The 12500-nt window shown below is 37.3% G+C and overlaps 2 protein-coding genes across 2 annotated transcripts in view; one reads left to right on the top strand and one right to left on the bottom strand.

The window, feature by feature from the left end:
* LOC137986615 (26S proteasome non-ATPase regulatory subunit 8-like) overlaps window positions 1–513 on the top strand; it is an 11084-nt gene extending 10571 nt beyond the window's left edge. Inside the window, exon 9 of the mRNA XM_068833584.1 lies at window positions 253–513. Within this exon, the coding sequence (XP_068689685.1) occupies window positions 253–390 (138 nt within the window). The 3' untranslated portion in view covers window positions 391–513. The remainder of the gene's footprint in view (window positions 1–252) is intronic.
* Window positions 514–1088: 575 nt separating this feature from the next.
* Window positions 1089–12500, bottom strand: part of LOC137986614 (uncharacterized) — an 11716-nt gene continuing 304 nt past the window's right edge. Inside the window, exons 1-11 of the mRNA XM_068833583.1 lie at window positions 12496–12500; window positions 9377–9567; window positions 8088–8290; window positions 7900–7957; window positions 6489–6769; window positions 5191–5352; window positions 4835–4973; window positions 3612–3759; window positions 3021–3352; window positions 2226–2351; window positions 1089–1689 (exon numbers count right to left, since the gene is read on the bottom strand). The exon at window positions 12496–12500 is cut by the window's right edge and continues 304 nt beyond it. Of these exons, the coding sequence (XP_068689684.1) occupies window positions 1628–1689; window positions 2226–2351; window positions 3021–3352; window positions 3612–3759; window positions 4835–4973; window positions 5191–5352; window positions 6489–6769; window positions 7900–7957; window positions 8088–8290; window positions 9377–9567; window positions 12496–12500 (1707 nt within the window). The 3' untranslated portion in view covers window positions 1089–1627. The remainder of the gene's footprint in view (window positions 1690–2225; window positions 2352–3020; window positions 3353–3611; window positions 3760–4834; window positions 4974–5190; window positions 5353–6488; window positions 6770–7899; window positions 7958–8087; window positions 8291–9376; window positions 9568–12495) is intronic.

Raw genomic sequence — 12500 nt, 5'->3', positions numbered from 1 at the left:
CAAGAAAAATAAATATAGGATGAGTAAGCAGAAAAATAATTATCAATTTTGGGCTGAGTGACTGAAATAATGTTTTGACAGACAAGAAATGAGCTAACATCAAACAAATTTCTTCTCATTTTGGCAATATGGAAATTTAAGTCTGATGTTGCCGAGCTATATTTCTGTTTACTGGAGACATGACACTACAGTAGATGTACTTGTAAACCAACAATAATTCCCTGAGTCTATTGTACTTAATCCTCTTTTCAGCGAGGATGGCTTTTAAAGAAAGACAACTACTACTACTTTGAGCCGGAGACAGACAAGGAAGCAAAGCAGGAAATCCCAGCTTATAAAATGATCCAACACATGCTTGAGTACGCTAAAGAATTAGAGAGAATAGTATAGCGATGGAGGTGCTACCCCACGTGCTTCTTTGTGTATTGTGCTGCTGGCTTGCATGGTATCTGTGCTCAATATGTAAGTCAGTATTCCAAATATGCCATTATTAAAGCTGTTCTTTATCTTGTTGATTGTTGTGACTGAATGCTATCTTTTCATTAACCAATTGACCCCTGGGAGTGAGACTTCATACTTTTCCCTTTCTAAATACGCCCGTCGATTCTGCTCGTCAATGGGGGGATGTTCAGGAGTCAGTGTTATTGTGCAGAGAGCGGTTTTCAATTGAGTGTTGTAAAACCAAACCCAAAGTAATTACTTTGGCCAATTACAAAGGACGGAGACAATCCAGTAAACCAATCAAGTTCAAAGTAATTACACATAGCCAACACAAAGTGCGGGAAAATGTACACACGCGAGCCACGATTGGTTTTGGTTTCACTTCTGATTGGTTGAAAAAGTGGCACGAGAACTTTGAACCAATCACTGAGTAAAGTAATGCAAAACCAAAGTAATATTTGGATTTCAATAACACTTGTTAAGATCTGCTTTTCCAGCATAGTCAGTAAACCGCGCAAAAATACCTTTGAATTAGTAGGCATCGTCCTTAACAACCTCTACCTCATTTCAAAACTGTCCCCTTTACAAACATCTAGTGTTCCCTGCACGGAGACCCCACCTTGCTCATTCACAACATAGAGAAAATAGCTCCAGCCTATATTCTTTAATGAGTTTCAAAGACAATGGAAAAATCAACAATTCAAATGAAAGTCAATGGTGATAATGAAAATTCTACATAAGTATTATTTATGTTCATGTCATATTCTGCTTATACTGGAAAGAATCGTACTCTTAGTCTAGATTTTGCACCCTTATTCGACTTGATCAGCCACATTGATTTACTGGTACAGTATTACAGGAGCCTGTGAATAGGACCGAACAACTCTCACACTAAGCCTATGTCACGGCATTTTTACGACATCAAGTTAGTTTTGTGTGATTGGTCATCGGGCTCCTGTGGGAGTACCATTCATGGGAAATTCAATCTTAAAATAAATCGGTCTGTGTAAATTTCGTGACAGGAATATAAGTCTGTTGCTCGCTCCTACTCATTGGCTCCTGGTAATTAATATAATGGTCCAATGTCCTTAGAAAAATCACAATTAATATAATCATTCTTGTTCCACAACACCATTTTGCAGTTGGTTGGCGACTTGGATGAATGTAATCTGGTGTTCACTTCTTATCACTTGCTCATCTGTGGCAATGTAATGCAGGCACTGATGACACGCCCGATGCAGTACCCACCTGAACAACATATAACAAAAACGTTATATATGAAAATCTAGTCTAGGAAAAACACCGAAATAATATTATTTATGTCACTTGTGATAAACCTTGGAGTGGAACCACTGATGCAATATAGGTCAACTTTTGATGAATATTGGCTTAAGACTAATGGCCAATCTCATGAACCATTAGTTAGCTTGGCATCACACCCATTTTTCCTTATAGTCAAGAGTGATTTTCAATTGAGTGCCAAAAGTAATTAGCAAATTGCTTTCAATTGGTTTTGCATTACTTCACTCAGTGATTTGGTTCTTGAGCCACTTTTTCAAGCAATCAGAAGTGAAACCAAAACCAATTCATTTTATTGGTGATAAAACTTAATTAAATAACCTCTGGCTGATTCTAAACTAGGAGGCCCATTTAATCACAGAAAACGTTGCCCCACTTGGACTACAGATAATTATTTGCCAACACCTTGTGTGGAAGGGAATGGATTTTATTTAAAATGAGGTTAATTTTTGTCACCAGCAATTAGTACTAATAATACAACTTACCCTGTTCATATGCATTGATGTTAAAGGAATTACTTGCTCCTTTAATGTCACCATAAATTTCGTAGGCATTCTCAAACACGATCAAAATCTCATCCACAACATCAATCACAAAATGGACACATTTTCCTAATTGCAAGAAAGAAAATAAAAACATTTTTGTGTTTATATGCCTGACCACTGTTGGCAGTAATATGCAGATTAAGCTGTTCTTTTTATCCCTCTTTTCTTTATTTCTGGCCTCATTTTTAACACCCACAAAAAATATATCCCCTTCAAATAAGAATGTTCTTTAAAATGATTTGTAGAGATGAAAGGAGCAAGAAGATAAAGATGGTAAATTTCATTGTGTTTGACTCTGGGAATTTGCACCTATGTCCAGAAATACACCTAATGATGACTCAGAGATACACTGCCATTCTTGACATCTAAGACAAAGTGTCTAAGCCTTTAATTTGCCACCTGTTCTCAAAAATAACACAAGGGTAACAGGTTAGCATTATTTTTAGCTCAGGGTGAATGCAGATGTTTATCCTTACCTTAGGAGCAGCATTTGGGAGACACTTTGTGATGTTAGTAATATTATTGTTGAAGTTTGGGAGATGAGCGAGGAAACACTTTGTGATGCTTATTGAAATCCATGTGCATCTCATTAGGAGCATTTTTGCATATATCTGAGAATTCTACAAGGACTATTTTTTAATTGAAGGCACTTGCAACATGGTCTAATGCACAATCATTGACAAATAATGCAATGTCACCGAATCAGAAGTTCGTAATATTATTATTTCAATGTACCTTCTACACAGTGAATGAAGTCTTTTGCAAGCTTTTCTAGTTCTTTCGCAATGTCAGTCTCCCTGCAGTCTTCAAATGCTTTCACAACATCCATCAAAGCTGTACCAATTAACTGAAGACCTTTAGAAACATCATTGTTCTGAAAAGCGGCAAATGATTCCTTGAATAACTCCACTGTATGGTTTCCATCCTCCACACATTTCTCAAAATAGAAGCCTTCTTTGCCAAGTCCTGCTGCAATGCCGCGATACACTTGAACCCATTCTTTGTCTGTTGTTCCACTGGTTGCAGTGAGCAAAGCACTAACTGCATCAAAGTATCTTCTGTTTGCCCTGGAAAGAACAATTTTCTCGAGACTTGAATAAAATGCTTTGTATAGCTGATTCCCCCAAACAGCATTTACAAGATTTTATTATCTGACCTGGTAAAGTAGATTCAACTGGAACACTTGAGTGTTCCTTGGTGATTTGCAAAATATTATGAACATTTTTTGGTAGACATTTGAGCACTCTAAAGTGTTATTAACTGATACATTATACACACATATAGACTTATTTTTCTTTTTTTAATATTATTAAATTAAGTGCTTACAAGTAACGGTAGACATATTGTCCATTAGGCAAGTAGGATTTGAAAGTCACTGAACCCATGGGTTTAGCATCCTTGCCAGGGTTCTGTCGTCCTCCAACATAATGGTAATCCACATACATGTGGTTATCTGCTCCTGATGGATACACTCCTGAAAAAAAAAAAAAACCAGGCAAAAACTTCCTGTGCAGCTTCAATTTTTTTTTTTTTTTCATTAACATTTAAAACTTTACTTCTTGTCCTATTTGCCAAATACTTTCATCATTTCTTGGAGTTCTATGTCATGGTTTTGAAAAATCTCAATAGGTTATTTCCGAGTTCATGCCTGCCTTCTCACTTCATTTCGTAGTATTTTAAATGAGTGGAGAGTACCCTGAAAAAACAGCTTGACCAAAGAAGAGAAAAAAGATACTCGACCCAAATTAGGATGATGACTCCAGGAATCAACTTTAAAGTTCACAGTATTTCAGTGTTTTTTTTTTTTGTTACAATATCTTGGTTGGTACGTATGTGACCCAAGCATAGGGTTAAGTGCAATTGTAGAATACTTGCTCACATTTCAATGGCATTGATTCTATTAAATCAAAACAGTAAACAGATGCTTTACAAGTTTCTACAATATGGTATTTCAAAAATATTTAGTACTTTAATTTTCTTAACAACACTGGGAGAATTATAAAATTATGTAATAGTCCAGTTTCAAGTTCTTCATGGTCATCGCAAATTGCCTCTGAATGAGGAGAGACCAAGTCCAAATCTTAGTTGGGGTACCTTCTCTGAAAAGTCTCCCTACCATGGGCAAAGAAATCTTGCGCATGCAGGAAAATCCTCCCCCCTCCAAAAAAAAGATAAGAAGCATCAGAGCTGAATCCTATACTTTGTTCCCTTGAACAAAGTGGTGAATAGTGGCATGTGTTAGTGGAAGCTAGGTGGTTTTTTCCATCACTATGCCAAACAAATCCCCCTAATTGTAATGCATTTATTCATTTTGTACACGGAGGTATTGAAAACAACACAAAGAATGACTTCAAATAAACCTATTAAAAAAACCTTACTAGAAAGAGAAGACTTGATGATACCTTTATAACAATACCTAGTCGAGTTGAACTGAAGAACAAAACAGACAAATCAAGTTTCTGATCAAAAAGAGATTTGATTACCCATGGCAAATCTGTTACCCTGAACACTGCCTTCCCCCCACCTTAATTCTGTCAAACCCTTCTCACCTATCCAGTCTTTGTTCGTTGCTTCATCAACGGGTACTTTCCAGGAAACCTTCACTTGAATTCCAAAAGGCACTGAGGATACTGAGAGGGATAAAGACCTGTTCTGTTCAATCACCATGATATTGTCATCAGAGTTCAACTGAAACAACGCATGAATCCATTAAAGAGCAAAGTCAGTGAAGACAACACCTACTGAAAATAATTTGTGCTATGTAAAATCCCACAAAATAAGTGCTTTTTTAAAAAAGGAGCGTAACAAACTGGCTTTAGCTCCTTCCACAACAATATCCATCCATTTCATTCCACTCAATCTCCAAACTTATTGAAACAACACTGGGCAACAGAATTGAACTCACAACAAATGCAGTCCACCATCCCTTTTCATCATTTCTGACAGAGGCCTGACTAGCATAACCTGTTACTTCAGTTGCTGTTACAAGTTCCCATGGGTGCCACACACCACCCCGCTCCAGTTCCCACATGTGCCAGATGTAGCCATCGTTTCCCATGGTAAAAAGCTGAAAGAGAAAGAAGATGGTACCCTGAAATGTGCCACTAGTGTTGTTTTCTGAGTTTTTCTTGAGCAACAAGCATCCCAAACAAATATGGAAAATGCAGTAACTGCTCACAGAACTTTGAGAACAATTAATTTAATTTGTTTGAATGAGTCAGCAGCTCTTAAGCAATTAAATCGGCATCAAATTTCCAAAGAACTCCGAATAAATTGCATTACATAAAAATTTATGCGCCCTTTTTAACAAAATGTTCCAAAAACGTACTGCTTAAAATATTACGATACCCTATACCACTAAAGCTGATTACAGTACAAAACTAATGCTATTTAACACAGGACAAAAATAATATTACTTACATTTTGCATCACTGAAAGTACTCTAATAAAGGGGACATAAAAACAGTTTTTGACTGCTTAACGAATTGACACCTCAAAATGCCCTATCAGCTGATGTCCCTAATTGACCTGTAAAATTGTCTGGCGTTAGACAGTAAAATCTGTTAGGTCCCACTCCCAGGGGTCAATGGGTTAAAGTACTACTTAAAAATTACAATTTATTATAAACATAGAAACTGTTGTCCTTTTTACCCCAGAACAGTTTTTGCTTATTCAACAAAATAAGAAAAACACTGTTCTGTTCTGTTTCTCTTTAAGTTAGTAGTATACTGTAACATCAATCGACAAAATTAGCAAAAACTGTTCTCAGACTGGGATAAAAAGGACAACAATTTCAAAATTGTAATGCACCAACATCTGAATAGAACTCAAACTCGTAGCCCTTACATGTACAGCATGCCAATCGTATTAAAGGCAAGCCCTGTCTTTCCAACAAGAACAATGAAATTGACATCATGTTAATCCAAAGAATATGCATGTTGAGTGACCAAATTCCAATCAAGAATTCATTTTTCACTGCACTTAAACCACTGTAGTGGAATAGATTGATTGCTCACATTCAGTGAGTATTATATTACCTTATTTCAATCCATGTTTTCAGTTTCTCTTTTTCATGATTTGCATGCAGCATGTTGCCGCAATTGAAATGGAATAATGAACTAGGGCACTTAGAAAATGTAATTGTTAACTAGGATTTGAATTTTAGATTTTCTATGTTTATGAAAGACTCAATAACTTTGATACCTCAATTCCAAGGTGTATATTTGCTCCTACACTCAAGGGATTAATGGAGGGTATCTTGTCACTAATCTTGTACCATACACTCCATGTACACCAGCCCCATGGGTTGGGGACCTTGTCACAAGTTGTCTGCCAAATATGATGGACGTATCCATTGCTGCCATAGATAAAAACATTCAAAACTCCACTGAAAACACTATGACTCATGGAGTGCACCACTGGGGCATACTGTGTTTCTGGGGCACCGTATCCTGTTTCATGCCATGTCACCCATTTTGTTGGACCTGCAAGTGATATAAAAAATCTTTTTTTAAAAAAATCACCTTGAAGATAAACAAGGCTGATGATGATAGCATCTGAAGCTTGTGCAGCCAAGCACAAATGCCCTAAATATATATTACTGGGGATACAAACAAATCAAATCAGAAGGAAAAAATGGGATTACCCATAGAAAAATTCCTCAAAGAATAATACAGAAGCAAGAAATGTGATGCTCAGTCCAGGAATCAAACCTGGAACACAATAGTGGCAGGCAAGTGCTCTCACCGCTGCATCAACCATGCTTTACATTCCTTTCGGTGCAACAAGTATAAACCAACTCAGAGACTAAGAAAGCCACCCTTGACTACTGGTTGGATATAATCTATGTGGTCTATTTGAAGGCAATGAATCTCTGCATGGACACAGCAACAAAAATTCCTCTACTCATTTGCAAATTAATGTACAGGGTAGTTCTTTGCTATCATACAAATTCAAGCATTATCAAATGGTCAACATGAAGTGTTGTAATTTGTCATAATTTGTAATTTATGTAACTAAGTACCATAGTTATTTGGCTATAAGCCGAGCTATTTTTTCAGAAATCTTCACTTCAATCTGCGAAAAAACATTCAAACAAGGGGGTTCGGCTTATAGCCGAGAGTTTGATCGAATTTTTTTTTTCTCAGATGTAAAAACCAAAGGAAATGTCACGCAAATTCCAGAATCGGCTTGTAGCCAAGTTCCAATAAACAAGGGACACAAATTAAAACTGTTGGTCAATGAACTTTTATAGAATTGGTGGCTCCTAAAGGAGCCATTTTGTATGTACGGTAGCTTTGGAGAAGTGTTCAAAGTTCTTTGATGTATTTTTATGTCTGGGTGTCCTGCCCTATTTTGAACGGCATGACTATTCTGGGGGTGGGGGGTAGGGGTGAAAGTTAAGGTACTATACCTGAAACAACCCAAACCTTTACAAAAATGCTAACCTTAGGCCAAGTCATTATCTAAAGCATAGTGTTTATAAGGCCCAAAGTTAGCATTTTTGTAAAGGTTTTGGTTGTTTCAGCTATAGTACCCTTCACCCCCCTACCCCTGCAATAATCATGGCATATTTTGAGAGATATCATGAAAAGAACTTATAAGTTGTCGTGACCTGTTTGCCATGTCCTGTACATCTTGTTATTTTCCATAACTGCAAATGCTTCTAAATGCTGGAAATAAAAAAATTATGTTTGCGACACAGTTTGAGTTAGTATAGATATTATTGCTGAACCATTAATTAAGAGATTTGACTTGACACAATACAATACCACCATCACTTCCTTCAAAAATAATTTTTACCTTTGAAAAACTATTATAAGCTACTGCAGCATCCGTCTTTAGTGAAACCGATGATCCACCAATCAGATTCCAGGCTGGCCAATTGCCATTGATATTCTGTGTCCAGTAGAATCTGGAAGCTTTGGTCATTGACCTGGAGAAGAGAGCCATGTTGTTCTCATAGTTCAGCACTGACAGAGTGTCTTTACCTCTTAATGAGACCCCTATGACAGAGAAACACAAAGCTCTATTGCACAATGATAGTGAAAGTGATTTGAATCATTTATTTGTGAATACTCCACTTGCAAGAGCAAAATCTTTGAATTAAGACAGGAACCTGTGCTTTCCTCTTGATCATGTCCTGGGCAAACACACGTATAATAATAATAATAATAATAATAATAATAATAATAATAATAATAATAATAATAATAATAATAATATAAAAGTTTTGTGGGATATCAATGTTCAATGTGACAATGTGATAGAGGCAAGAAGACCAGACATAATTGAATTTACCAGAAAGAGCCAAAGGGGATAATCATTGATATTGCTGTACCAGCTGATGTAAGAGTAGGGGAAAAAGAAATGGAAAAGGGCGAAAAATACCAGGACTTGAAGAGAGAGATCAGAAGATTGTGGAAGCTCAAAATGGTAGAAGTCATACCTGTAGTGATAGGAGCCCTTGGAAGTGTCACCAAAGGATTTGATAGGTGGATTAAAAAGCTAGGGATACCATTCAATGTTGGAGTAATATTAAAAAAAAAGCTTTGTTGGGAACTGCAAGAATTTTGAGGAAAGTGTTGGAAATGTGAAGAAGATCGAGACAATTCTGTTAGCCTTTGGTCATTTGTTATGACATTGCCTAACAGAAGAAAAGACGGCAATGACAACAGCCAGAACATGGTGTTAAATTTTATAATAATAATAATAATAATAATATGCAAAAAAAAGTTGAAGTGTTACTAAGAAACTTGGACAGTGGATAAAAAAAAAACTGGGGGTTAAGATTAGAAAAATTTAATTGCATTGCTACAGAAAACTGTAGGATTTTGAGAAAACTACTATTTGATTTCTAAGTAGCAGGAGAGTGACCCCTGGCCAGTAAACCCTCTTATTTGCAATGACTATAACTTCCTTGGGATGTATATATGTTGTCACAAGAACAGCCAGATCTCAGAGCTAAATTTGGACAATAGTAACAAAAATAGTGGTACTATTCGCTCTGGTTGCAGTTAGAAGTCATAAAAAGATTCCCATGAGGTAAGTGTAAAGCTTAAATTATGAAAGCAAAAGGTTCCCAAAAAAACCTTCTTCAAAAGGAAGCTTGGAGCCAATTGCCTGCCATTTTCCAAATTCAGTCACTTTCTTTAACATTTGTACTCTGTAATAAACTTGTCCATCATCGCACAGGCAAAAGACATTTGTCTGGTTGTTAACATCATGAGCAGCCACAGGATTTGAGGCTATTGACCTCCCATCTGGAGCATCCAAGTCTTGCCTGAAAACACAAAGAAGAAGACAAACATTGACTTCTCTTCTCATGGATTTTTCAGAATTCTCCTGAATTCTGAACAAAATCTCCTGGTCTTTTTGTGTTTCACTAAATGCTCAAAATGACAGCCACTGTAAGCCCAGATTGTATTCCCTTATTTTTCCAGAATCCAAAGAATTATATAGTCTGACCGCTGTTTATCTTTTATTCTTTCGTGTTTTGGGTTTTAATTTTCATTAGGAAGAACCAATTGCGATTACCTTCATGTATCATTAACCACAACACTAAGGGCACAGAGGTTTGATCATCACTTCTCTGGGACATGTGTAAGTAGGGTCTGAGGAAACGAGTGGCAGGAATCCAACAATATTATTGTACATTAATGCTCCAGGATCTGAAGCAACACAGAACAGCACAGGAGCTGAGGAATATGGTTTTGAGACAGGAGAGCAGGATGACAGATTAGCGGAAAGTACCCACTCCTCTGCACAACCTTCCCTTCCCATCCCCCTCCTCCTCCTCCTCCTTCTCCTCCCCCCCCCCCCTCCCCCCTTTCCCAAGCACACCCACAAGAGAGCTTTCTGCTTTAGTGAGTGTACATTGGCCCTGAAATCCCTTGGCGCACCTTCTTCGCCCCTCTAGATTTTGCTCAAGCTTTCCCTTCAATCACCAGCCTGGCACAAAAGTAGGACTCCAAAATATCAAAACCTCATTGCTAGAAGAATGCTTTACTTTTTTAATTTTCAAGGTCCAAGAGACTACCAAGCAAGAAAGTGGTCTTCCATTCTCTTGGATATTGGTAAAAAATTCCTCAGCCAGCCAGGTTCAAATCGATACACGTCTGACATTTGCACACTGCAGACTAACCCTAAATCACAATTATTATAGAAAGCTAACCGTTTTAAAATGGGTTCTTAGACTTAAATAATGTTTATCTGCGCTATTTGAAATGGATGCTTAGACTTAAATAATGTTTCAGTGCTATTTGTAGGCAGTCTGCAAATGTCAGACACCAGCTGGTTCAAATGGAGAGTCCTTGCAGACCAATCATTGCTAATTTGGGGTTTCGACAAAACACTGACCCCCGGTCAACTGACCCCGTTTGAAATCAATGGGAAAATGAATACTACTTACTTAAGCTTCAACAACCCTTTTTAAACAGCATTGTTCAACAATATTTAAGTCTAAGCACCCATTTTAAAAAGGTTAGTTTCGATTATTGTTGTGATGGCCGATTACTTCATGTAAGCTAACCTTTTTAAAATGGATGCTTAGACTTAAATATTGTTGAACAATGCTGTTTAAAAAGGGTTGTTGAGGCTTAAGTAAGCAGTATTCATTTTCCCACTGATTTTATAGGGGGTCAGTAGGGGGGTCAGTAAGGTAAGGGGGTCAGTAAGGGGGTCAGTAAGGGGGTCAGTGTTTTGTCGAAACCCGCTAATTTGCCAGGGCCTTACGGAGGGGGACATTGGGGTGTATTAGAAACCGCAAAACCGAAGAAACTATCATCCAGAACCGCAAAACCACAAAAAAAAATTTGGCCAAAACCGAAAACCGCATACAAAACCGTCAGAAAACCGATACAATGGTGACAAGTGGGGCATACAGAGCAAACTACGCTAACACTTCATTTCATCAAAATATTTATGAATGTCATGGACTTGTCTAAAGCCTTCATATCTTTTGGTATCTGCTGAAGACATAGGCTTTATTTCTGCCGCTCTCGCGAGCCCGGACTTTATGGGCTCATTTTCCGTAAAGCTTTTCACGGCTATAGAGTGACGTCTCCACGAATTCAGCTCTATTATCACTCAAACGTTTTCTTTTGTTTCGGATGAAAAACAAGGTTACTGATCAGATGAGTGAAAACAGGCATCTTGTTCCCTAGGGGACCTTACATTCTATTTATCAGGTCCTAGTACAACCTCATTTCAACTACTGCAATATTGTTTCAGGAAACTGTGGAGTAACTTTGCAGGAAAAACTGCAAAAACTACAAAACGGAGCAGCCCGTGTCTTGACCTACTCTAACTATGGCACTGATGTCAACAATTTATTTGAACTCTTAAGATGGAGATCCCTAGTCTCTCAAAGGCAAGTTGAAAGAGCAACAATGGTATTTAAGTCCCTACAGGGACTAGCACCTGAGTATCTCTGCTCGAAATTTGTCCATCGCAATTCTGGTTTTGTTTGAGAGACTCTGTGAATAAGGTAAATGTTCAGCTACCGCGCACAAACTACTGCAAAAAAAAACAGCTTTAGCTATAGTGGCGCAGTTTTGTGGAACAGTTTGCCTTTAGAACTAAGGAAAGCAGAGTCCCTCAATCAACTCAAACGACTGATTAAAGAGGTTATCCAGGCCATTATTAATATTCTAAACACGGCATTCATGGAAAGCATCTTTTATTTTATGACATTGAGTAAGATAGTTAATGTACATTACATAGTTTTATCTATACTTGGTTTTAAAATTTTAATTGTACATATGGTTTTCATATTGCTGATGAATTGCACCGTGGTTAAATGAATAAATAAATAAATAAATAACACTCTATTCGAGATCAATTGCTGCTCAAATCTAAGAGAAACCGGAGCCCAAATGGACAAAATAGAAAAACCGAAAAAGCACATCGGATAACAAAACCGAAAAACCGCTCGTATCTTCTACAAAAACCAAAAACCAGATTCTAAAAAACGAAAAATCCGCAAACCGCAATGAACACCAAAACCGAAAAACCGAAGTCTTTTGGCACAAAAACCGAAAAACCGATCTAAAAAATAGCCAAAACCACAAAACCGAAAATCCCAATGTCCCCCTCCTTACGCTTGGATTGCTCGCCGTTTTAAAACAAATCAGAATATTTTTAAAACCTTCGTCCAATGATTACCATTTGGTCCCCCTGAGTATTCCATTAACTGCTTGCGTTTACTTACCAAGA

Source organism: Montipora foliosa, unplaced genomic scaffold (genome assembly GCF_036669935.1).
Source record: "Montipora foliosa isolate CH-2021 unplaced genomic scaffold, ASM3666993v2 scaffold_249, whole genome shotgun sequence".
NCBI lineage: Eukaryota > Metazoa > Cnidaria > Anthozoa > Scleractinia > Acroporidae > Montipora > Montipora foliosa.
This window is presented reverse-complemented; position numbering and strand designations above follow the sequence as displayed.